Source organism: Mytilus edulis, chromosome 5 (assembly GCF_963676685.1).
Source record: "Mytilus edulis chromosome 5, xbMytEdul2.2, whole genome shotgun sequence".
Taxonomy (NCBI): domain Eukaryota; kingdom Metazoa; phylum Mollusca; class Bivalvia; order Mytilida; family Mytilidae; genus Mytilus; species Mytilus edulis.
Window position 1 is genome coordinate 86061998 of NC_092348.1, and position 27802 is coordinate 86089799.

Consider the following 27802-nt stretch of genomic DNA (forward strand, 5'->3'; position numbering starts at 1 on the left):
TTCGAGCGTCACTAGTGAGTCTTTTGAAGACGAAACGTTCGTCTGAAGCAAATACAAAATTCCAATCATTTTGATGAGTTTATTTATCTTTAAACATAGGTGGAATCATTATAAAATATGCAGTAGATTACGATGTGATGGGTAAATCATTTCGTTAACTTAGCTCGCAGTACACATTTTTATGTAAACGTTAAGTTCGTTCGTTCTATATAAAACCTACCTCTGTCCTATCCCGCAATGGCAACGTTAAATTTTTACTGTAAAGATACGAACGAATACATAAGGAATCGTTTATCTCGATGTACACATATGGAACAAAGTCCAATCGAGTTATGAAAACAAATGTTAACTGAAATGAGACACTGTTGATGAAAAGATCATCTGTTTATAGCGATATGTGAATCGGTTCCTGTGAAAATAAAAAAATGCAAGAATGTAAGGCATTTCAACTTTTTATATAAAACATTATTTTCACTTTTCCATCAATATCGTTGTTTTATTTAATGCAGAATTGAAATAGAATGCAAATTGATTCCGCTGACGTACGACCCACAGGAAGATCAAACATGTTTCATTATATATTTTTCTTTTAATACAAGAAATTGGTGGAAGTATTTACAATGAATACAGAACGAATATAACTGCTGATAGTTATCAAATGTTTTCATGAATTATATTTATGAGAAAGACTATTTATGAAATAGCACATGATTAAGATTATGTATGATCTTCGAGTGACAAACACATATATCAGCAAATTTGCCTGCCTTCCTATGAGAAGTTTTTGTCGCTTAATAAACGTAACATCGTATTAAATGGTTGTAAATTTATACCACAAAATTGTAAATAACAGTTTTGCGTTTATTGTTTTAACTTGGGAATAGGATCAAGAAAATTTAGAATTGGATCAAAACAAACAAACCATTTATATAAACCGTTGTCCATTCTGTGGCATTCACGTTAAAGTAATCACTAATTTTTGTTTTGGCATTGGTTTTTAAATATGTGATCTGCAGGTCATATCTGATATTGAAATGATATGTGTTACAATCAAGAACATTCATTATTTTTATTATCCATTTGGATCAATCAAGTCTCCTGCAAACAAGGCAACTGTTTCGAATTTAACTTGGAAGTATTTTTGTTATTTCACCCATGTAACGCCAATCTTAATGAAATGGCATTTCTTCTTGAATCGTTTGATTTATTAACTTTCCTTACGGGAAATTTTGCTACATATATGAATTTATATAAAACTTTTTTTGTATGTAGTGTTTTTGTCTTGTTGTTTTTCGTTTGGTCTTGATATGTTTTAATTTGACAAATATGTGTTTATTCCTTTTGTTTTCAATCCTTTTTAAACTGATCTCAAAGACTTTAAACACAAGCAGTCAAAACAATTGAGCAGGCGATACATTTTGTATAGTTTTAGATTCTTTATAAATTCCAATCAATTTCTACAATATCTGCATTTTTGACAATATTGCATTTATTTTTATGGTAGAAGTTTACAAAATAGGTCGACTCATAGAAGATCTACAATCTGAAGCGTTTTGTTAATTTTGGCAACAAACTATTCCTGCCAAAATTGATTGTATTTTTTCCTCGTTTTTCAAATTTTAGAACCATCGATTTAATTACGAGCTATTGCTGTTTTTGTTTATCTCGTTTGTTTTTGAAGCCATTTATGTGTAAACGGCAGATTTGTATATAATACTGGAACTCCATATAACCACGATCAACATCAAACACGCTAGTATATGGGGACAAAGGTAACCAATAGACGATTTTGGATGTTAATTTTCAGCCAGTTATGTTTTTCGTCAAAAATGTAATCATTGACCCTATTTTTTTTAAATTCTTGAGATTTTTGTAAGTATGAATATATTTATTTATTTAAATTGTATGTATTTAATTGTAAAACTTATTGATATCAAATTTAATTTTATCCGTTTAAGTTTTTTTTTCCTATTTTATTGGGTGTTTTAAATTGTAGATTTTAAAATCGTTTTTAAATTATTAATTTTGATAGTAGAATACAATAATTAGTTGATAAATGTTAAGATGTAACACATTTATACGCAATTTTAACATTGTGCTCAGCACTGTATTACTTATTGATGAAAAAGCAAAATCAGGTTTATATCCTAATATATAAATAGATTGCACCATTTTGTTTTTATTTGTATGACATATTCTTTAAAAATGTAAGCATAATATGGACATTTTTCATTTAATGTTATTCTAATTGACGCCAGTATTTGCTATTTACCAATCTCACATAATTACAGTAATTATGCCATTACTTTTGGCCATTGTGTTGTCTGTTATTATAGGACTAACGTTTTTTTTTATTATTCGGCCCTTTTGGTATATTCTCCCTCTTTTTAATAACTAATAGATACAAATTACTCTTCTATTGAGACTTTGAAAACAATCCCAAGAAAATCCAATATTAAGTCGATTTGAAGTAAAATACCAAATCAATTATATCAAATGACAATTGTAATTCTGAATATAGACTAGAGGGTAAAATTAATTGCAAAAAATAGACAATAAGGAAACACAATACATCTCTGATAGTCGTATTGTACGATAGTTTATATATACATATAGTTCTTCATTTTTAATCTCAAATGTTCATGACATTATAATGCAATTTCAATAAACTTAAATGTTGCAAAGCATGTTTGGAATTGAATTGTTTTCTGCTATTGAATTTGAACTAAATTCCTAAATTTGGGAATGGAAAAATAAAAAGAATATCTTTATGATTAAAAGGTACAAAATTAAATGGCATAATTACTGAACCTTTATTACCTGGGTGAATTTTTCAAATTATACAAACTACGAAATATTAGCTCAACAAGTCGAACTCGCACAATATAAAAATATTATTTATATTTATATTTTTTTCTGAGTTTGTCTACACGACAAAAAGATGACAGTTTTTATACGACCGCAAAAATTGAAAATTTTTTGGTCGTATATTGGTTTCATGTTGGCGTCGTCGTCTGCGTCGTTGTCGTCGTCGTCCGAATACTTTTAGTTTTCGCACTCTAACTTTAGTAAAAGTGAATAGAAATCTATGAAATTTTAACACAAGATTTATGACCACAAAAGGAAGGTTAGGATTGATTTTGGGAGTTTTGGTTCCAACAGTTTAGGAATTAGGGGCCAAAAAAAGGGCCCAAATAAGCATTATTCTTGGTTTTCGCACAATAACTTTAGTATAAGTAAATAGAAATCTATGAAATTTAAACACAAGGTTTATGACCATATAAGGAAGGTTGGCTTTGATTTTGGGAGTTGAGGTCCCAACAGTTTAGGAATTAGGGGCCAAAAAGGGGCCAAAATAAACATTATTCTTGGTTTTCGCACCATAACTTTAGTATAAGTAAATAAAAATCTATGAAATTTAAACACTAGGTTTATGACAATAAAAGGAAGGTTGGGTTTGATTTTGGGAGTTTTGGTCCCAACAGTTAAGGAATAAGAGGCCCAAAGGGTCCAAAATTGAACTTTGTTTGATTTCATCAAAAATTGAATAATTGGGGATCTTTGATATGCCAAATCTAACTGTGTTTGTAGATTCTTATTTTTTAGTCCCGTTTTCAAATTGGTCTACATTAAAGTCCAAAGGGTCCAAAATTAAACTAAGTTTGATTTCTTGGGCTTTTTTGATATGCTGAATCTAAACATGTACTTAGATTTTTGATTATGGGCCTAGTTTTCAAGTTGGTTCAAATCAGAATCCAAAATTATTATATTAAGTATTGTGCAATAGGAAGAAATTTTCAATTGCACAGTATTCAGCAATAGCAAGAAATCTTCAATTGCACAGTATTGTGCAATAGCAAGAAATTTTCAATTGCACAGTATTGCAAAATAGCAAGAAATCTTCAATTGCACAGTATTGTGCAATAGCAAATATTTTCAATTGCACAGTATTGCGCAATAGCAAGAAATATCTAATTGCACAATATTGTGCAATAGCAAGAAATGTTCAATTGGAGTTATCTTTCTTTGTCCAGAATAGTAGTTGAATCAACTTGAATCATTGTTTTATACAATATACAATGTATATTCACTTTTACTACCAACTGATAAATTAAAACAATCTTTACCATTCAGTGATAACAAGCACTTTTTTTTACATTTTTATATTTTATGATGTATTTAAATGAGTAGTTATTAATGCAAACTCCATTAGAAATTTGAATTGAGATCAGTTTTGGAAAAAGGGAAAGGGGGATGTGAAAAAAAAGGGGGGGGGGGGGGAGGGGGTTAAATTTTTCTCATTTCAGATTTCATAAAATTTCTTCAAACATTTTTTGAGAGGATTAATATTCAACAGCATAGTGAATTGCTCAAAAGCAAAAAAAATATTTTAAGTTTATTAGACCACATTCATTCTGTGTCAACTATTTAATCACAATCCAAATTTAGAGCTGAATCCAGCTTGAATGTTGTGTCCATACTTGCCCCAACCGTTCATGGTTCAACCTCTGCGGTCGTATAAAGCTGCGCCCCTCGGAACATCTGGTTTATAGTTACGTTGACGAAATTGTCGAACTTGTTAATCTCGTTTCAATTAAAATACAAGAAATAATTCCATAGCCAACCTTGTCAGCATCGCATATGCAGGTTGAATAAAGAAGCACATAAATATAACAGGTATCATTAAAAATACTAAATAAGTCAACACTCAACACCAACTCTCTAAAAAAACTCATGAAAACACCAAATTAATACAAAAACACGATTTAAAATATGCATATAATATATAGATTTATTGTATTGCAATATAATATTTCCCACAGAAAGTAACCAAAAGTTAACTTGCAATAAATTCCAATATTGCACTAGTGCAATAGATCTTCAAAATTTATGATGTCATCAACGACAAAATCTTAGTTTACACCAATTTTTACTTTCAAATAATATATTGCTATACAATAAAAGGGTTATTGCATGAATATTGGGTAATATTGTCCCTCATAGAACATATATTGCACTCGCAAGCTTGTACAATATAAAATTCTACTCGGGATAATATTCCCCAATATTCATGCAAAAACCCTGTAATATTGAAAGATATTGCAATCTGTATTTATAAAAGATAATGTTTTAATTCCAGGATATAGAAAGCATTTTGCTCTCATCTTACAAAACACTAGTAGAAAGAGAAATACAGTCCTGCAATTACCAAGGTTTATGTGAGCTTCATAGAGATGACGGAGCAACAGACTTTGAAATTGACAATGGGAGTGAAAAACTAGACACCAACAATAATGAAGGTTCAGACACTGTTAAAATTGTGTAAGGCGACATTAAAGCAGAATTTATCAGTCAAAGAGTAATAAAGACGTCATAAAGAGTCATAAGATTGGTGTGTGTGGCAGTTGTTGTGACGAAAGAGTATTTACTACAGATGTGAGTAGTAATAGCAATGGGCTCAGGGGTTGATGAGCACCCTAAAGATTCCTGTACATTAGATAATTCATATTTAGATCACTCTAGTACTATTGCTATGGTCTGGCATGACCAAAAGTTGTAAACTTTCTGAAAAAATAGAGACTTTTACAATTTAGATATTTAAATATTGAAGTATGTATTCATTGATTTCTATTTTCTCCAAAACGTGTTTCTAAAGAGGAACTCCTTATGGAGAAATACCCTTAAAATATAAAAGTATTTTAATCAACTCTCTCGGTACAATTTTTTACAGTTTGTTATGTATAAATGAACTGACTGTGCTATTTGTATTGAGCTCAGACACTCTAAATTCCTAAAATATTTGACACAGCATTACTTTCACAGATTATATGGTATTAAAAATGAATGTAAAATTTGCACAGAAAGGTAAGAAAAAATTATTTAATTCTGATGTTTTGATAAGGTTTTCAAAAACTGCCTGAAATTAAGAGGCGAAGTTAACCGATGTTCAAATCTAAAAATGATTATGAAGATACAAACCCAGGTAGACAAAAACAGATAGATTAGGATGAACTATTTAATACAGCGAGACAGAGTGAATTATACAATCAAATAATGTTGTCATGCTTTTTGCTTTGTCAATATCCTATTACATCTGCACTTGAGTACCTTTTAAACTTCTCATCTCGTCGTTAAAATCAAAATACGTCCTCTGCATTTTCTCAACAAAGAACTAAAGTAGTGGTAATAATATTTTTTAGATACATATTTTGTCGGAAGTTTCAGTAAAAAAGTGTTGGTCTTTTAAAGATCATCAAGAAAATGTTAATAGATATGTTCACAATAAGCCGATACCAAAACTGAAGTCGAAACCGATACGAAACCGATACCGAAACCAAAAATAGTAGGGAATGGTAAATGTTTATAATGTTAATTAGTTCAACCATTTTACTCCATTATATTGTTGGAAATTAGAATACAAAAGACAGAGTATTAATTCAATTTATCAATTCACATGAATACAAAAGGCAAAGTTAAATTCAACCATTATTTAAAGTCATATGAAACTCCAAATTAAAAAAAATATATACACATGTTTTTATAACTAAATGGATAGTTTTCATCATAAAACTTATGTACCTATATTTTTTTCTGAAGAAAACTATTATCTGATTGTACATGTTATACACGTGCTCAATATCCATGCTTGTTTGTTGATTATTTACTATAAGTTGGCAATCTGTAAACTACGGCTTAAAAACACGACAATTAAGTAGCTGCCATATTTTCACACAATAACAAACAAAAAAATTGACGATTATACAAAATGTTTGAGTAAAAAATGATAAAATCGTACACAGAAGACTATGTTTATGATATACACATGCATTGGTCCAAGATTTCGATAAACATTATTTTTCACCAGTCACTCGCTTCATATGACTTTAATTATACCAATGCAAGTAATATACAATTTAAGATGTTAATACAATTTATCTATGATGTAAATTAATCAGGTTTTGTTGTAGGGAACAAGCTGTACATAGTTCTATAACAGGTGCAATAATGTTTCGACTATGTCTATAAAGAGAATCTATTATTTGATAAATGTATATTCCTCTTATGGAATGTTCTACATATAGTCTTCTGCAGGAATCTTTTTCATCGACAAATGTGCGTTCATCGTAGATAAATGAATGTTAATTGTGTAGCTGCCTTACAGTATAACGTATTGCAATAGGATGTTCAAATGGATATATGATATCGCCAAATAAGTAACAATCTTGAGAAAACGGTAAAATATCGTGTGGATCGATCGCATCCATCAATTTGTAAGAAATAGCATCATTGTTATTAACTAGAAACCATATTTGGTGTATCTTATTTTCTTTCCTGTGTCTCTTAAAACTTACGTGTACATGAATACAGTGTATACGACGATGTCCACTATAAAACCATGCCTGGGTTTTGGTTAACGATTTATTATATGGTAGGTGCCATCAATAGATCCAACTGCTTCTTCCAATTCTGGCCAACCACCCTTCGTAGATTTGTATTTTTCAGCTGACGGATATGTTATCAATGATCTGAAAGCTTGATGAAGAATTGACCAAATTTCATGGATAGCTTTATGAGATAAAGATTGCTAACACCAAAAACAAATAGATATTAATAAGCTATACTTTGAACAATATAAAAGGCTACTGTAAATAATATGTCCATCCCAAACTTGTTAAAGTCAGTTTTTATTTTCTTGATTATAATATAAACTGTGAAATAATTTACTTAAAAGTTGAGAATGAATATCGTAAAACTAGCACATCAAGAGGGGCAATAAAACGTGTTCCAGAAAAAGAAAGAAAAGTAAAACGAGAGAGAAAACATGCAAATGTATAAAAAACTGTTGAAATTAATTTTGCCGAAAGAACCATCAAGCTTTTTGGATCCCCTTCTTCCGATACAGATTAACAGTAATTATACAATTAAAATAAAATAAAAATGTTTGCCTTTATAAACATATGTTTTGGTTCATTTGCTAATTAAATAATCCCTTTATATATACTTTTTTTCGGAACGATATTGCTAATATTGAAGACCTATGTACAGTTCTTTCACTTAGACGAAACTTGATTCATGATTACTGTACATCATCAATAATAAATTTACATCCAAATCTTAATTATGGATTACTTACTTATGTGTATCTAAATTCAACTTTTGCTTTTCTGATAGATTTATGTTAATGTTTAAATTGAATAAATACTCCTAGTGTTTCAAATTTTAAACAATAAAATGAAGTAAAAGGGTTGAGTTAATTGAAGCTTATTTAAAAACATTTACCATTTACGTTACTACTATTTTTGGTTTCGGTGTCCGTATCAGCTTATGGTGAACATGTCTAATACTAAGACCTCACATAACTGCAATAGAAAATCTTCTTTCAATATCTGAAAAAAATCACAAAATCATTATGTAGATCATTACATGTCAGTAATATTAACAAAGTCTCTATATATTTTTCAGGAACATCGAATGAAGAAATTGGACACATGAAGACTAGAACTGTGTCAGATGTGTATAAAACCATTTACGTTTGGTCGAGATTGTTTGGCAGGCAAAATAGGTGTCGGTGTGCAACCGAAACCATGAAGAAAACATGGCATCACTATTAATTCTTGCTGTCTTTTGATAAGAATTGTTTCATTATGTTTATTTTATGCATGTTGTTATAATTTATAATGTTAAAAAAAATGACTAGATAAAAAAGTATTTATCATATGTTTAAAAGACTCTAATGTTTGTGGAGCTGCTACAGAAGCTCGATACAGGATTAGTGATCAAGCAGGGCGGTGTTAATTAAACTCTTAGACCCTTAATATTTGAGGCAGCAGACCTTGATCCTTCATAATTTGTAAATTATTGCTTTATGTTATGAAGTTTCTGTCTGTCATATTTCTATTGTCCTTGACCTCATTTTCATGGTTTAGTAACTAAAAACATGTGTGGAGGTGTATGGATTTTTCTGAAATTGTACAAGGTTCCATACAAAAAAAGGAAGGTTGGGATTGATTTTGGGGGTTATGACCTAAACTGTTTAGGAATTAGTGGCCAAAACAATACTTTTCTAATACTTTGTATAAATTGCTTATTTCTTGACCAATTTCAATAGTGTTTTATTCTTGAATTCTTGGGGTTCCTGGATATGCTGAATCTAACCGTTTATTACGTTTTTGGAATATGGGCCTCGTTTTTAAATTTGTCCACATGAGGTTCAAAGGGTCCAAAATTAAACTTTGTTTGGTTTCACCAAAAATTGAGTAAGTAAAGTTCTTTTATATGCCGAATTTGAACATGTATTTAGATTTTAATTTTTTTTGGGTCCCGTTTTCAAATTGGTCTACATTACGGTCCAAAGGGTCCAAAATTAAACTTTTGTTTGATTTCACCAAAAATTGAGTTATTGAGGTTCTTTTATATGCCGAATTTGAACATGTATTTAGATTTTGAATTTTGGATCCCGTTTTCAAATTGGTCTACATTAAGGTCCAAAGGGTCCAAAATTAAATTTTTTGTTGGACTTTAACAAAAATTGATTTCTTAGGGTTCTTTGATATGCTGAATCTAAACATGTTTTAAGATTTTTGATTATGGACCAAGTTTTCAAATTGGTCCAAATTAGGGACCAACATTAACCTTTGTTTGATTTCAACAAAAATTGAATAAATGGGGTTCTTTGATCGGTTAAATCTAATAATGTATTTAGATTTTTGATTTTTGGGCCCTGTTGTCGATTTATGAGTTTTGAACATCGGTATACTACTGTTGCCTTTATTTATCAAATTGATCCACATTGAGGTAAAAAGGGTACAAAATTAAACTTTGTTTGCCTTCATCAAACATTTAATTCTTGGTATCCTTTGATATGCTGAATCAATCCAAGTATTTAGATTTTGAATATTGGACCCGACCATAATAGGTATAATTGTTTTTTTTAAGTTCAATTAGACAACATTCATTCTGTGTCAGAAACCTATGTTGTGTCAAATATTTAATCACAATCCAAATTCAGAGCTGTATCAAGCTTGAATGTTGTTTCCATACTGGCCCCAATTATTCAGAGTTCGACCTCTGCGGTCGTAGTAAGCTGCCCCCTGGAGCATTTTTTTCTTGTATACTTTATGTATTGAAAGGTTCAACTATATTTAAAGCAAGTACTGATGCCTAATAGACAGGGGTTATATGTCCTTGACCTTATTTTCTTGGATCATGTTAAATTGCTTTGATAGTTGTAGTCAAGCTTTATATTTAGGAAATCGAGACGTATCAGCTTTTAACTGTTGTTATTAAATAAATGCAGTTAACGAAATTCTTCGTGGTAGTATTCATGTAAGTCACAGTTAAAAACCTCTAAGTTAACTGAATTGCCAAACAAACCATGATACGCTCAAAGTACGAACTTTTCTTAGTTAAAACGTGACATTGTTAAGGAGAAAGAGGAATTTACTTTTTAATATGTTCAGTTTAGAAAAACAGTTGATTGAGATCTAATATCCAAGGTCGATATACAATGCCAAATTCATTCGGTATTCAAAGATTTGCAGCTGCTATTTAGACTTGTTAAACGTCGCCATTGTCTTACATGAAAGTTGATAAAAGCAACAGTAGTTCACCGCTAAACCAGGTTTATGCAAAAGAATGTCTTCCTATTTCTAAAAAAGTTCATCGAAAGATAACAAGACATTCATGTTGATATATATTCCGTATCAACTTCACAAATAATACACGATGGTCCTAAAGTAAATATTCAAGGTATTGATTTGTTTATAATCTTAATAACGAGTTATAGGGTTCATTAATTTGTCTGTAAATTGTTACTCCTACTGTTTTCATAGTCTATTTTTGTTAATATCCATTTGACATGGCATGGTACTTATACATCCAGTCATTGTGTTATGCACAATTTTTGTATTCTTGTCTTTAGATTTGCCTATGTGCTTTTTCTATATGCCCTTTTGTTTTTCTTCGTTGCCATGTGAATTATTTGGTTTTTTTTATAGTGTTTTAGATTATAACACAATGTTGAGTGATGTTCCCCTATTTTTGACACTTTTACCTTTTATGTCTATAAGTTTTGTTTACACATTGTTGTTAATATAATGGAATTTTATGCGACTGCCATACAACTGAGAAATTTGGCTAGCTTTTTAAGGTGAGGATTACACGGAGTTTGATTACAATTGTGACTTGGATGGATAGTTGTCTCATTGTCGTTCTTAACACATCGTGTAAACGATTTCATAATATAATGTTTCATACATATAAGGCGATGTGTTATGAATGCCAATGAGACAACTATCCATCCAAGTCACAAATTGTAAAAAAGAAACCATTTTAGGTCAAAGTACGGTCTTTAACACACGGAGCCTTGGCTCACACAGAAAAGCCAGCCACAAAGAGCCCCACAAATGACGAGTGTAAGACCATTCAAACAGGAAAACAAACGGTCTTATCTATGCGACTGTCATACAAGTATTCAAGTGAGAGTTTAGCGCTATAAAACCAGGTTCAATCCACCATTTTCCACATAATATGCAAATGCCTGTACCAAGTCAGGAATATGACAGTTGTTTATGTGTTTTATCATTTGATTTTGCCATCAGGGACTTTCCTATTTGAATTTTCCTCGGAGTTCAGTATTTTGGTGTTTTCTAGGCCGTGTGTCCGTTCGTTCGTCCTTCTGTCCCGCTTCAGGTTAAAGTTTTTAGTGAAGGTAGTTTTTGATGATATGGAAGTCTAATCAAATTGACAAGTAGTTCAAATGTTCCCTATCATATGATCTTTCCAATTGTAATGCCAAGTAAGAATATTTACCCCCATTTCACGGTCCACTAGCATAGAAAATGATAGTCCGAATCTGGCATCCGTGTACTATGGACACAATCTTGTTTCTATATTACAAAACAATGAACGAGAAACACTTATGAACCACACCAAAAATCTACAACCACTGAGCATCATGATTGCCAAGGAAATTAAATTTATATCTAGAGACGCTTACCACTTTAACGCAACCAACCCGCCCTCTGGAGTTCATACGATTCTTCCAGTTGTAGAGACTTTGATTGGTATCTTCCTATATGTATTAAAGTAATTTGAACATTGGTTGATGAGTTGGTAGTATTACATTACAAAATACAGTTATACAGTATGTTTACTTTATACATGATTACGAGTGCTAATCGCTTTGTAAAAATGGAACTGATGTTACAGTAAAAATTAAAACAAACTGTTAAAAAAGGACTTTACTCAGACCTGCTTTCAGCATCAAACGACAAAAGACACAAACCACCATTCCTAGAGTACTAGAGGTAACTGCATGCTAATTCAATGTCCAATCAAAACTAATTAATATACCATGTCTTCCTGGACTAGAATTTATGTCCATACATCTCAACGGATTTATTCTAAAAAACATCATTCAAATGAAGGATTTTCTTATCCAAGGAATAGATTACCGTAGCCATATTTGGCACTTTTTGGAATTTTGGGTCCTCAGTGCTCTTCAACGTTGTACTTGTTCGGCTTTATAACTATTTGATCTGAGAGTCACTGATGAGTCTTATGTAGGCGAAACGCGCGTCTGGCGTATTAAATAAAATCCTGGTACCTTTTGTAACTATTTACACCACTGGGTGGATGCCACTGCTGGTGGACGTTTCGTTCCCGAGGGTATCACCGGCCCAGTAGTCAGCACTTCGGTGTTGACAGGAATATCAATTATGTGGTCTTTTTATATATATATATAGAGTCTGAAAGATTGTGTAACCTCACAAAAAAACCGTATATTCCTGTCAGCCAACATTTCAGGTTACCAGATCACAATCTGAAAGATTTTGATCACATGAAGATCCTTGTGATCGAACAGGATTGTACATGGCAAAATAGGCAAAGAGAAAATCGGGAGAGGTTTTGGATAAAAACACTGGGTGTCCTCCATCCAGATGGAATCAATAGAAAGAAATAATTAAATTTACAGTCTAGTGTTTATATTATTATATTCAGGATTTTGGATTAAAATCAATCGACCAAAACTTACCTGTATTATTAGTGATCTATGTTTACACCTTATACATTATATCTCATTATTGTTAAACTTTTGTCACCGAAGAAGGCCATTTGTTGAGCCGAAATATTTGCAATTATTGTATAATTTATATCATCTGTTCAGTTTTTCCATCTTTGTGCAATGATATTCAACACTTTTTAGTGTTTTGTTTTCCATCTATTTATCGGTATTGTTACACAATCTTTCAGACTCATATAATTTTTCCTGTTTGTATAGTATTGTCAATTTTGATGATCCAATACCTATTAAGTTTACTGGTTGTTAGATTCTTATAGACTCTATATATATATATATATATATATACATTTCCTGTTACAACATTTTCATTTTTTCGAAAAAAAACTAAGGATTTTCTTATCCCAAGAATAGATTACCTTAGCCGTATTTTGCACAACTTTTTGTAATTTTGGGTCTTCAGTGCTCTTCAACTTTGTACTTGTTTAGCTTTATAACTATTTGATCTGAGCGTCACTGATGAGTCTTATGTAGACGAAACGCGCGTCTGGCGTATTAAATTATAATCCTGATACCTTTGATAACTATTGAAACAACTATACACTCTTCAACAGTTTAAGTATCATTGCAAACATTTTTCGCTAAGAAAAATAATCTTTTTTTGTAAAAAATAATGAAAAAGACCAATTTTCAAAATAACTATTCAAAAATAAGATTTTATACACTCACAAAATTTGACACAATGACATACAGTACAAACAAACACTTCAATCCTCGCTTTTTCTCATTTCTCTCATATCAAACACATGATTATAAACACCCTTTCACAAGATTCACTCACACATACACTGTCACTTAAACTTGAACACACACACGTTCCTTCACAGATTTACACTGGCAAACAGACTATTCTCTCTCAAACGGGCACACATTCTCTCAATTAGACAGGTTGAAATATGTACACGTGTAAATTCCACAGCTCAATATCAAATGGAATATGATCAAAGTACATTGTAGTCTTGGTCCTTATCCAATAAGATCCATATCTGCTCAGTGTTTATGTTAACTTCATGTGTTCTGTAGATTTGCAAAAGAATCCCCATTTCTTTTGATTCCAAGGGTTTGACTTGTACCACCCAAATGCAACTTCTGATTCGTCTGTAGCAACCTTCAATTTTACGATCATTCCTGAAATTTAAAAAAAAAATAGTTTATTTTTTTTGCATTCCTCAATCTGATTAAAATAAAAAATAAGTTATGATAAAATATATTTTAACATTATATAAAACACTATACTTTTGACTTCATATTCTTGATTCTTTACAATAATTTGGAATATTTAACTCTATCTCTCAATTATGCACTTAGTAAAATCATGATGTATTAAATACACATTATATGCCTTGTGAACGGTTGAAAAAACTTATAATTTTGGGGTTTTATTGAACATTTGGATTCAAGTCAAATTGACATATTTCGTCACACCTCTTTCTATTTATATTTCCGATTACTTGATTGGAGCATAACTGAAGAACAATTTGCTAAAAGTTAATCTGGTGCTTTAAAAGCGTTGAAAATGAGTGCTATGTCCAAAGACCGTATTCAAAAACATCGTAATAACTTTACCTTCTTTAATTTTGACGAAGCACTCGTTCGTTTTCTTTGACAAGTCTTTTGTCTTTACATAAGAGTTTCTTAAGAAATTGAACTGGTCGACTTGGCAACTGACGTCTGCAAAATAAAATATTGGGAACATTATTACATTTACTAATTGTAACACGGACTTAGTGTAGTTGTAAGCGTAAATGACAATTATGAAAACCTGTGATGTCTCGATTATTAGAGAGTATTACAAAAATACTGAACTCAAAAAGTCTCTTCAACAAACGGAAATGCAAGAAAACTGACAAAATAAAACGTTATCAACGTATATTCTAGTTGTTACATTGGTTTGAAATATTTGCTCTGGAAATGTGAAAGGTCGTCACAACTTAAACTGACCAAGTATTTTTGTCAAGAATTAACGTTTATGCAAGACAATAAATCTTCATGTTAAATACTGTGGTCTCAATTTTAATGCAACTAAAATGAAACATAGTTTAATCTTTCACACATCCTTCATAGAACCAATGCCCTGAAAAGTGTGGCGCTAAATGGTCCACAATGCTTTTCGACACAGAAACGGCAGCGTGCGCTATGGATTTTTTTTACTTATGGGGAACTGCACAGCATATTTTGTGACTAGTGAGCAGAAAGGTAGGACATGTTGCACATAGGAACAAGTGATCAGTATGCTGAAGTTTCTTATTGACAACATATTTGTTAAATTTGGACAAATTTTCTGCATTCCTGTGGGAACGAACTGTGCGCCTCTCCTTGTCAACCTCTGCATTTTCATATGAATCGGAGTTTCTTCAGCCACTTGTTATAAACAAGAAGATCAAAGAAGCCAAGTCATTTAATTTCACTTTCAGATATATTGATGATGTTCTTAAATTTCCATTAACAATCCAAACTTTTCTGATTGGATTCCATTGATATATCCCCAAAATTTTAAAATCAAAGAAACAACAGACACGACTTCCTTCGCCTCATTGTTATACCTATACCTCGAATTTGACACACACGGTCATCTCAGTACCAGAATCTTTGACAAACGAGACGATCTTAATTTTGAAATTATTGGTTTCCAACACCTTGGTAGCGACCAACTTCATCGGCATGTGGGATACACATTTTCCAAATATTCGGTATTCGTGAGTTTGCAGCTCCTGTTCAGACTTTGTAAAACGCCATCAGTGTCTGAGCAGAAAGTTTATGAAAAAAGAACGTGTCATCATTTTTTCTAAAAACGTTAATTGGAAGGTACCAAGACCTTGTTGATAAATATACCGTATCAACTTCACAAACAATACACGATGGTATAGGTATAGTTTCTAGGTACTGACGTTTTTTTATCATGTTAAAACATATGTTGTACTATTTTTTTCATTTGTCTTTATGAATATTACTTTGACTGTTTAGTCTGTTTTTAATGTTATCAATTTGACGTGGCTCGGTACTTGTACATCCCGTCATTGTGTTATTGTTCTATGACAATTCTCGTATTCTTGTCTTTCGTTTTTTGCTGGTTTGCTTTTACTATGTGCCTTCTGGTGTTTGCTTGATACATATGACGTGGCTCTGTACTTAAACATCCCGTTATTGTGCTATTGTTACACTTTTTTGTAAATTTGTCTTTCATTTATGCTAATGTGCTTTGTCTATATGCCGTTTTATATTTCTTTGATACATATATGACGCGGCTCTGTACTTATATGAATAATTGAATGAATATTTTAATATTAAAGTGCACCTGAATTATTCTTCCCTTTATTGTGTTATTGTATTATGGTAAATTTGTGTATTCTTGTCTTTAATGTATGCTAATATGCTTGGTCTATATTTTTCGTTCGCTTCTCCGTTACACATTTGTTTGTTTTTATAGTGATTGAGATTATAGCACAGTGTTGACTGCTGTTCCCCTATTTTTGACTTTTTAACCTATTATGTCTGTTTGTTTTGTTCACACATCGTTGTCAATATATTGGAATTTGATGCGACTGTCATACAACTTACAATTCTAAATAATTGATACTAAATAAAACCACTGACTTACTATTGTTATTGCGTTGTTCTTTTGTCGGCTCGTATGCTTGTTGCTCCGTTATCAGTTTGTCTGATTTGTAGTTAATATATTGTATATCTGGAAGCTTGACTTTCAATCCATTTGCACTGTGAAATTCCTGCATGAATAGTCATGAAATAATCAATAAACCAGAACTAATAAGAACTATGTTCCTGTCTGAAAGACTTTAAAATAAAGCTAATACTAACAATAGTGCCACCAGAACTAATAAGAACTATGTTCCTGTCGGAAAGACTTTAAAATAAAGCTAATACTAACAATAGTGCCACCAGAACTAATAAGAACTATGTTCCTGTCGGAAAAACTTTAAAATAAAGCTAATACTAACAATAAACACTGCCTTTCCTGGATCTTGATATCTATATCTTTAACGGGAAGCTTAATATCAAACTTTATGATAAAAGAGATGATTTTTCATTTTCTATTGATAATTATTTATTTTTAGATGCTGCCATTCCTTTGTCAGCATCTTATGGTGTTTTCAAATCTAAACTTGTCCGATTCGTTCGTGTATGTATCAACGTGTTTCATTTTAACAAAAGAAATCTCTGACTGTACTACTGAAAAACTATAACACCAGTGTTTACTTACTACATTGTAGTAGTAAAAATAATTACTAAATTTTATCATCGGTACAATGACTGCATTCGTAAATATTAATAAAGCAACATGCAGACATATTACACGTTCAGGAATTTCACATCCAATCTTTTATGATAATATTTTTAACAAAGCACGAGCATTTCGGCATTCACACCAAAAACTAACCAAACCTTTAAACAGACTTATTCAGTCTTATTAAACAGAGCAATATTAAAAACATGCCCCAATTTTATGACTGGCTAGGAATGGAAAAGGCACTTTTGAGAAATTAAGTAATAGATTTAATCCATGTAGACTATCGATTGAAAATATAAAACAAATACCACAAAAGGCTACAATGAAAAGATATTGGCTCAATGAGTGAATATTTACCTGTGGTGAACTAAACTGGTATTTGGAGCTAAGTTTCTCTATAATTGATTCTGCAGCCAATCTGCAGTCAAAGTCGTCAATATGTGGAAGTAGTTCGTAGAGTCTACAAGATAAAATTTTAGGGTCAACAGGGAACTGTCTATGTACTTGGTAAATTACATTAAACAAAAACGCTTTAGTTTCCTGTTATCATTTTTTAATTAATGATATTGGTTTTTATAAATAAAAAAATAACAAATTTTGAATTTGATTGAAAATAACATTTACATAATTGCAGATTACAAATATTCTTTCTCGACTATTTAAACAATCTGATCTTGGTTTTGGAAAAAATATATGTGCGGATTCAGGATTCCAAAAGGGGGGTTCACTGAATTTTGCTAAAATGAATAACTTACTTGTTGGTGTGTGCTGCTAAGATATATTTCATAGACAACAACCCACTGTGTATACGATCTGCTAAATTGAATATGATGTCGTCCAATAGGTCACGTTCAAGCTAGATAATAAATAAAATATGACTATTAACATAAAGCGATCACAAACAATTGAGATCGAACTAGAAAATTGTTGATTGGTGTTCTATGCAACTCGCGATGAAACGGTTGATTTGTGTTCTAACAGTATGAACCATAAAACCATGTAGTCGAATCCCATGCATCAGTAAGTATCTACTCAATTTGTACTTTTCGTACATTGCTTGTGTTTGTCAAACTGCTATATAACCAGTGTAATTTTTCTGATAAAAACGCTTGGTTCAAATTTTTAAAATTATTTGATATTTTTGTAAAATGGTCAAAGTAAATACTTTGTCAAAATTTTATGAAAATTAAACGAGCCAAATTAATTTTAGTGAAAGTGTTGGGTACCACCTTAAACGACGATTAAAAGTTTTTACATTTTTAAAGTTATATTGACTTTTGTGAATGTTTTTGCTAAACTTACCAATCTAAGAGTATTTCTGGTCATGTTCTCCTTCTTCATCAAAGTTTGGTACCTCCTGGCTGTTTCTGCTGCTTTTTGCTTTTTGTCATTTAATGTTGTCTGTAATTGTTTGATGCTGTCATCTCGAGCTTTCAGGTTTTTACTAGATAGTTTGTCCGCCAGGTGGTTTCGCGATATCTTGGCTGTCGTCAGGCATAAGTCGTACTTCTGTACCTTACTGTCAGCAATCCAACACATCTTTATACGTAAAACAATTATATAACCAATTGTAAGTTATGTAAAACACAAAACCCCTCATTTTCTAAACGGCAGCGAATCGATATTCTGACACTAAAAATTTGAGAGTGGTGAAAAAAAGTACATAGCTAAAATACAAAAGTTTCAAAAGGGTCATACGTGAGAATTAAAAGGAAAAAAAAGTTACTGCATTTTGGTCTTAATAACGTTACCATGAAAGTTTCCCGAGCAATTTTTTATATCAAAATACTACAATTTTAAACTTGCAATACTTATGAAATGTGTTTTATAAATTACCTCTTGGTGTCTTTGTAGCTCTTTATAAATATAAGTATGGGCTCTCATTAACTTATTCATTTCATTGATCTTTGAATAGTATTCCTCGGTTTTTATCTGATCAAATCTGAAAATATGCAATTAATTATTGAAAATCTCACTTTCGTTACAAAGTGCATTTAGCTCAACTCTTTTTTCTCTCGAAGTGATCTACACGTTTGTATGAAATCCACATATATGCATATAGAGGATATTTGCAAGAACTTGTTTTTGTTTTGTTCTTTTTAACGAAATGTATACTATAAAATATAGCACTCTAAATGGTGCTAGAGACCGTCTTGGACTTGGAATGAGGGGACAGTTTTTGTTTTTTGTTGAAGGCCTAACTGCGACCTTAATATGAAGAACTCCTTTGGGTGTTTTTTCATGTGCATGTAGTTAAAGTGTGACGTTAATACAAGACATCATTTAATTCTAGTATAAAAGAAGAATAAATTCAGCCTTTTTATGCATCGGATTTATTTTTATGGAAATACAAAATAAATATGCATTTACACTGGTTACTTTAAAAATCACACAACTTACGTTGGAATTGGCAGAATGCTGTCAGATGATGAAACCAGGTTAACGAACTGGTTCTGGATTCTTTCAGCAACGGACTTCTTTCTAATATAGTTAGTGGTCTCGTGTGCCTCAACAACACCTAATACCATCTCAGACAGTAAATAAAACAACTTGTTTATTTCAGGAACATCTGGGAAAATAAAAAAAAATGATCAACGTCGCTCGAATGAATGTGCTAAAAAATATAAACAGTATACATGTCCCTCAATACCAGTTATTATGTCTCTCCGAATTTATTGATATCTATAGATTAGTGTTGATAATCGAAAAAAACAAGTCAGAAACAACGGACATTCGGATTTTTCAATTTTTATAGTTTAAATAAAACCTATATTTCTCAGAAGTGCTAATCGTGAAATGATTCGGTTACATGTATGTCCACTTCAAAACAACTCAGCCTTTAAGAGAGCTAGTATTTGTATGAACTCTATTATATGTGCAGGCGTTGAGTTGCGTGTCCATTAAAGAGTTTTCCCAGTTATGTTATGTATATCTCAGTTCCCATTTAAAGATGTCAAAACACATCTTCTTCTTACTTTTTGATATTTTCATCTCTAAAAACTTATTACATATTCTTACCCATATTCTGTCTGTATGTTACCATTTTCTGCATGATACTTATTACTTGATGTCTGGGGAACTCAGCAGTTTTCGAATTGAAGCTGACCTCAAGGGTCTCGCTAATAGTAGCAAACACGTCAATTCTGGAAAGAAAAAAGTAATTGTTCTTGACACCAAGTGAACAATTTACTTATTTTACTTTTATTCAAACAGCATGGTTATATGACCATATTGCAATCAATGCATTAAATTCATTAAGATAGAATCATTTTTATTTCCTTCATCATGATGTTCTTCCCTAAAAAAATGTAAAGCGGACCGTTAAAAGGTTAACGAAAGTTAGATTCCCAATGAAATTATTACAAATCGCCGAATTTTTTAATGAAAAAAACTTACGTTCTGTATGCAACAGATGTTATGCTGAAAATATCCGGGAAATAGACACAATCCATTTTATTTTCTATGATTTCTAAAAAAAGACTGCTACTCAGAAATATTCCTGCTGGGCTTTCCGTCGTAGTGAGGGAAAGATAGCCCGGACGGCAGAAAGAGGAACGTCATAATCTTGACGTCTTCTTGTTGGACGTTGGAACAAAGGGAGAACGTCACAGGATAAGTAATATTTAGTTGGTCGCTGGACGAAAATGTAAAATACGACTAGAGAGTTCTGACTTCATTTTCATATTATTTACTTGACTAGGAATACCTTCAATTGATTGGTTTTTTAAACGGATTTTGCTATAACTGACTACCCATGATTTTGCCCTTACCCGTAATTTTCCAAAGAATTATATTGTCTTAAAGGGATTAAAATATACTGGTACCATTACAAAATCTACATTAATTGTAACATGTTTACCAATACACGTATTGAACAATCGCCTTTGTTTTTTGTTCTTTAATTTTACTGCTGCCGAGGTAAATTGGAACCAACAGAATCAGTTGTGTTTGATTATTAAAATTAATTATTGTGCTTTTTTGTCCGGCTTCAAATTGCACACCAACTCATTTTTCCAAAAGGGACCATAATTGCCACTAATGAAAATATTACTGTATCATAATGAAAAAGACATCTAAGAATTTGATAGGCATTGCGTGTTGAACATTTGGTTCATTTTTAACGTTTATTGATTTAAAAAAACAACATAAAAGCCGTGCCATTTTGAGATATTAATAGAATCTTATATGATGCCCTTCAAACACTATGTGTCCAACCTCGCAAAACTGAACTATTGTATTCATTGTTTTTTCTTGTTTCTCTTCCTGAATATACATGTTATATTTGCCATTGGACGTTAAGCAAGCACCCATCAATTGATTATTCAGTTATGAAGGTCTCCGAAAAACGTGACCAAAATTTTATACATGGATGTTTTATGTGTACGAATTATGTTACTATTCGGTGCACAGGAAATGGCAATGGGCGAGAGATGCATCTGAAATAACATTACACAGTGAATCATGCTTTTAGGGGCCAGCTGAAGAACTCCTCCGGGTGTAGGAGGTTCTCGCTGCATTGAAGACCCATCGGTGGCCTTCGGTTGTTGTCTGCTCTGTTGTCGGGTTGTTGTCTCTTTGACACAGTCCCCATTTCCATTCACAATTTTAACTATCACATGCTACAGAATACAAATTTCAGGAGAATTTGATGGTAATAGTCCCTGAGAAAAGTGCGACGAAACTTTAAGTTGCGGACACAATGGGGAGGGTATGACATGTAGTCATGCACAAACTGTGTTACCTCCTACGTTCGGAGCAGGGTGTTATTTTCATATCAAAATGCATGCATAAAAAGTAATACAACAGATACAATAGGTACATGTTTTTTAAACATTTGTCTTTGTGGCTAAAGACCAAAACCTTTTCAAATAAAAGGTTTAAGAAATATTCACAGAATTTGTTAAGAATAACTAAGATCAATTCATAAGAAAATATTATTTATTAAAAAAAAAACCTTTAATAAACATACATACATTTAACTCACAGATTCCTCTCTCACCCGCTTTCTCCTCAACAGCCAAGCATACTCATATAGATACAAAAAATGCAAACTTCTGGTCTTTCAGTCCACAGACGCATATTCATATTCGCACTATCTCACTCATACATGCACATTCTCGCACTCACAAAGACAAATACATGTCTTCCCTGTCTCACACAGACATGCATACTCTCACTCTCAACACACTATTGAACACATAAATACGTCTTCACATCAAAAATTAAAAACACTAGTAGACATACTCCATTCGTTATTGCACTAGAAAGTCAACACCTCGCCAATTTGGGGAACTAAACTGGTATTTGGAGCTAAGCTTCGCTATAATTAATTCTGCAGCCAATCGACAGTCAAAATTGTCAATCTGTGGAAGTAGTTCATAGAATCTACAAGACAGAAAATATCTGTAAATAAGTTTTATAAATATATCTAATCATAATTGAACTGTTTGTTCTCATTTGTTGGTCTGCAAATCATTTGTTTGTTCTTATAGTGTACGAGCATTCATTTCAAATTACGTGCATTATTTTAGCAAGTGCTAAAAAAATCTCAACATGATCCATTACTTTCGTGTTTTTAAAATTAAAAATCTTAATCAGCAAAAGATGTTTGGTCAAGAAAGACCCATCCGTTTATTTCCATTAACTTTCCATTTCAAACATCAAAACATATTTAATAATATATCATATCAGCTTACTTGTTAGTTTGTGATGCTAAGATGTATTTCAGACACACTAGTCCGCTCTGTATACGTTCTACCAAGTTGAATTGTATATCATCCAATAGTTCCTTTTCGAGCTAGATAACATACAATAAATAAAAATTGTAACATGACTATGATAATCAGATACTGACTTAAAAAGGTTTAAATTCGAATGAATTGTCATTTGTCTATTTTGGACCTATTCTACCCCTAGCACTTGTAACTTTTTATGTTCTTTTTGTATTCCGGTGTCAACATGTGTTTTTCCCGTTCCTTTTCCATGAATGAAATACAACTGACAGAAAGTTCAAACCGTTTAATAGTTGATTCGTGTATTACAACCGATAAAGTGGTTCTTTAGTGTTCTATGTAAATCGATAAAACAGAAAATGGGTGCTCCTTCATTGAGCACAGTGAACTATTTTTTTCGAACACATACACCTCTGCAAAACATCTCAGTTTTTTGTTACTTTGAGTGCTTAAAAACTGCTGTATTGAATATTGTTGATTTGAAGACTTTGGGTTATTACATTGAATTGTAGGTCTTCATTCATACTAACCAATAACAAAGCATTTCTTGTTGTTTTCTCTTTTGTGAGCAAAATTTGGTATCTCTTGGCTATTTCCGATGCTTCCTGCTTTTTATTATTCAGTTTGGTCTGAAAATGTCTAATGCTTTTATCTGTGGTTGTCAACTGTGAGCTGGATAGCTTGTGTGCATTGCAATATCTTGACAACTCGGTGGTCTTCAAGCATGATTCGTATTTCTTCACCTTTCTCTCACCAGTCAAATACATCTGTAAATGTAAAACGATTTATTTCTATGTATAAGCCATATAACACACTTCATGTCCTTAACACTATCCACAAAATGATTTTCATTAACAATAAAATTTAGTGAGTGTTGGAAAATGTAGATGCTAGCATTCTTTTTTTTCTTCCAAGTTCTAGGTGTCACTGTGACTTTGAGATGAAGAGCATCAATAAAAGCGCAGTTCCTTTCAACTTTGTGTGGTTTTTTGCTGAGCCCGTAATTCGAACTTGATAAAAAAAAATCTGAAAAAAATTACCTAAACATTTACTCCTTTTCACTCCTACCCCTTCCCCACCACCCAAAAAGGTAAAAAGATTTTCAAACAAGTGGTTTACGCTGTAGGAATTTACCTCCTTTTGTCTTTGAAGTTTCTTGTAAATATGTTTGTGTGTCATCGTCTGTTTATTAATTTCATCCACCTTTCTATAATACTCCTTGGTTGTTTTCTCATCAAATCTGAAAATATTTAATTGGATATATAAAAAAAAAGTAAACCACTCTAATCAATAAGCGCATATCAAGTCACATTTTTGCGTATACGGCTTTTATTTATTTAAAACAAAAGTTATGGTTTTACATAATGTGATTTGGATATTAAAAAAAGAGTTTTGGGACAGACAACTGTTGTGTTAAGACCGCTACACAAAGTTTATTTACTTATTCAATCTTTTTGTGTGATGGAATCTCTTTTACCAATATACAAGAAAACAAAATTTTGTAAATTATCTGAATACAACAACTTACGTTGGAATTGGCCGAATGCTGTTGGAGGATGATACCAGTTTAACGATTTTGTTTCGAACCCTTTCTACAAAGGACTTTTTACTGCTAGCTGTCTGATCATGTGACTCAACAACACCCAGCACCATCCCATTAAGTAGGTAAAACAACTTGTCCAGTTCCGGAAATACTGGAACGAAAAAAAATAATGCAAGCTTATAATTAAAAAGTCTAAGATTTAATTTCCTTTCATTGAATTCATCATTCTCTTTTTCATCATATTCACCTTCTGAAGTTTATTAAGTAATATACTGGAAGAACGATAAGAATGCATAATTTGTATATACCCGGTCGAGTGTGCGTAATAAGAAATATGAAATAGCATTTACGTTCCTTTTTTGGGCAGGATAGCGGTACATGTTATTGTGGCATTGAGGTTTTTTCTTTCTTGTCAAATGAATTATAAAAACAACAAACACTGCAGAACGCTTAATTTATACTGTTTTAATTTGCTTATGGTCAAAATCTAAATGAATAATAGGGGACTGTTTCGTTGATATTTGATGTGCAGGCGATGATGTGAAAATCTATGGAAGCATTTTCTAAGTTATTTTGATATTGTTCTCCACATAGAATTTCGTAACGTTTAACCTTACCCATATTCTGTCTATAAGTCATTATCTTCTTCATGGTGCTGTTTATTTGTTGTCTTAGACATTCTGTGGTTTTCGACTGGAACTTCACTTCAAGTGACTCGGTGATTGTAGCGAATACATCAATTCTAAGGGAAAAATATTGGGCTTGGTATTAAAAGAAAAACAAACATCCTAATTTAAACTTTTTTGTTTACATTTAAGATCGATAATTATTATTCATTTTTTAAACGACTTACATCACTTTAAATTGTGAAGTATCCCGCACTCACACCGGGGAAAAACGGACTTTTATAAAATAAAAAGGGAAAAGTGAATGGTACATGAAAAAAACCCTTAAATTCTACACAAATGCCAAACAATTTCTATAAACTAAATATACTTACGTTCTTTTTGAAACGGATGTTATGCTTTTAATGTCAGGAATATAGACCCAATCCATTTGCTTTTCTTTGATTTCTTTTTAAAAGAATGCAACTCAGAATTTTCACGCTAGGCTCTCCGTCGTTGTGAAGGAAAGATAGCCCGAATAGTGAAAGGAGGTAACGTCATAATCTGGACGTCTTTTTGTTGGACGTTGGGATAAGGATACAGAATTTTATACAGAACGTCACAAATAATGTAATTTTTAATTGGTTGCATTGGTTCATGTACCATAGAAAAACTGTGTAACCCAATAATGTCAAAAGTTGAACAGAAAAAAAAGGGTAGGGCAAATTTCCCCCGTAGTTTTTCCCTCATAAAGGTCGAAATCTAAAAGTTGTCATATTAAACAAAGATTTCCAAAGAGTCTATAGCATGTTCTTAATTGGGCCCTAGCTACGATATATTAAAAATCTTAACTATGATTTTTTTTCAATCTTAAATGAAAGTGAAATAGTGAAATAATAATTCGCTTTTAGCGGCCAGTATGGTTCAATTTTGTCAAAAAAAGCTACGAAACATTAATGATGAACTATTGAATAGTTCGACCTCATTGAATCCGTATTCATGTGAACTTCAATTTAACCTCTTAGCTAGAGATGAATAACGCACGATTATTAAAGGAAAAGAATGTCAACATTGAAAGTGAAACAAAGGTAAACCATTCGATTGACAGCCCGTATAGTACCTGCTCTCTGTTTTAGTTTTTTTCTTCATCCTGTTCAGCTTAATGGATAAACTTTCTTGAGTGTTTCGATTTTTTTTCGGTGAAGAGAAATCCAATCAGCGAAATTTTCACTTCAAAGTTTATCTAAGTGACCTTCTTTTCTTTTTGAAAAATATGTTTTCTAGAATTTATAATGCAAGATATTAAAATATGATACTGTCGCAATATCTTGTTTTTTTTTCATCCGATTTTTTGTTAGATGTGTTGCCAGTATAAATGAAGCGGTTTTAAATAAAATTAAAAACAATCCTTATTTCACCAAATTTTCGCTTCTTGGTTGTTCCCTTATCTATATTTCACATTTTATCTTATTGAGATTAAACAAGAACACATTATATTAATTTCTGGCAAATATTTACCACAAACCGTAGAAAAAAAACAACAACAGTCCGTACAATGATAACGATTAAGCAGCACGAACTGATCCTTAAAAGAAAAAGAAAAAACGTAGCCGGTCCGTAAGTCAGTCTTTTTCGCACTGAATAGAAATTTGACGTTTATCCTTCTGTCCCCTTAAATCGGTCATTATATAAAAAGAAACGATTATCCGGTAGAATCACACTTTCAATGGATATTTGTTGTAAATAAAGTCATTTTTCTTTCTTTTAGAAACAGAAAGTCTACCCTTCAATATGCTTCTTGATAACTGTAAATGAGAACCAATCTTAAAAATTATAGCTCTTACACCTTTGACAATATCATTCTACTATTTCAGTATATATATTTTATATGAATTTTACTTACTTTAACTAAACATCAGTTAACATTTAATGAATAAAGTAAGGGAAAGCAAATTTATTCAATTTCTATGAGACACTTATAAAAATACACATTTATTTATATAAAATATAAGTACTTGATCAATTATAATTCAAAGTTAAAAATTGAAATAATACGAATTTACAGTTTGGAATCTAATGAAGAATTGTGCAGTTTTCTGAAATGTATTTTGACAGATAAATCAGAAAAGAAAATTTTTGATAACATTTGTGATCCAAAGTTTGATTAATGTGCTACTTAGTCGGGACTTGTTATTGCTGATTATACGTTATGGATTTTTTTTCATTGTTGAAGGCCGTATAATGACTATTAATATCGCCTGGTGATTTTAACTCTGGTGAATACTTAGCTCGTTGACAATGACGCTGCATCTTCTTATCTTTATATTGGACAAAACTAGTTAATAATAATTCTTTTTAAATCTAGAAATATGTAGATTGGTAAAATTCTAAAGGAAGATGCTCTTATTTGTATTTAGAATAGCTTGTCCTAGCAATGCACATTTATCAATGAACATTTTAATGTGATCTGAAAAGCCAGTAAATTTGTGACAATAAACATGAAATTCCATCTCCACATTACCACAAGTAAATATGTCGATTTACACTAATAGAAGAGTGTTTTTGTGTAATAGAGTTACCTTTCTTCAAGCAGTA

General features: G+C 31.6%; 3 protein-coding genes across 5 annotated transcripts in view; 1 reads left to right on the forward strand and 2 right to left on the reverse strand.

Moving 5' to 3' along the window:
- Positions 1 to 8727, forward strand: part of LOC139525539 (uncharacterized) — a 34613-nt gene extending 25886 nt beyond the window's left edge. The window contains exons 8-9 of one of the 3 annotated variants that reach the window (XR_011664922.1): positions 5141 to 5436; positions 8464 to 8727. Coding sequence is in view for 1 of the 3 variants with exons in the window: in XM_071320944.1 (XP_071177045.1) it covers positions 5141 to 5322; positions 8464 to 8476 (195 nt within the window). In the remaining 2 variants the exon portion in view is untranslated. Of the gene's footprint in view, positions 1 to 5140; positions 5437 to 8463 lie in introns of those variants that run through there. The other 2 variants (XM_071320944.1, XM_071320949.1) reach the window with 2 other exon arrangements.
- Positions 1 to 20876, reverse strand: part of LOC139525537 (uncharacterized) — a 228890-nt gene extending 208014 nt beyond the window's left edge. The window contains exons 1-10 of the mRNA XM_071320942.1: positions 20724 to 20876; positions 20346 to 20470; positions 19728 to 19896; positions 19164 to 19269; positions 18630 to 18866; positions 18083 to 18183; positions 17685 to 17787; positions 16680 to 16806; positions 14648 to 14752; positions 14048 to 14209 (exon numbers count right to left, since the gene is read on the reverse strand). Of these exons, the coding sequence (XP_071177043.1) occupies positions 14079 to 14209; positions 14648 to 14752; positions 16680 to 16806; positions 17685 to 17787; positions 18083 to 18183; positions 18630 to 18866; positions 19164 to 19269; positions 19728 to 19896; positions 20346 to 20470; positions 20724 to 20779 (1260 nt within the window). The 5' untranslated portion in view covers positions 20780 to 20876 and the 3' untranslated portion in view covers positions 14048 to 14078. The remainder of the gene's footprint in view (positions 1 to 14047; positions 14210 to 14647; positions 14753 to 16679; positions 16807 to 17684; positions 17788 to 18082; positions 18184 to 18629; positions 18867 to 19163; positions 19270 to 19727; positions 19897 to 20345; positions 20471 to 20723) is intronic.
- Positions 20877 to 22247: 1371 nt separating this feature from the next.
- LOC139524683 (uncharacterized) lies at positions 22248 to 25730 on the reverse strand. The gene is made up of 7 exons (XM_071319683.1): positions 25603 to 25730; positions 25220 to 25344; positions 24588 to 24753; positions 24194 to 24299; positions 23590 to 23826; positions 23024 to 23124; positions 22248 to 22712 (listed from the first exon to the last, which is right to left on the reverse strand). Exons 1-7 carry the CDS (start codon positions 25656 to 25658, stop codon positions 22580 to 22582), a joined length of 924 nt encoding a protein of 307 aa, XP_071175784.1. The 5' UTR covers positions 25659 to 25730; the 3' UTR covers positions 22248 to 22579.
- Between the last annotated feature and the right edge of the window lie 2072 nt (positions 25731 to 27802).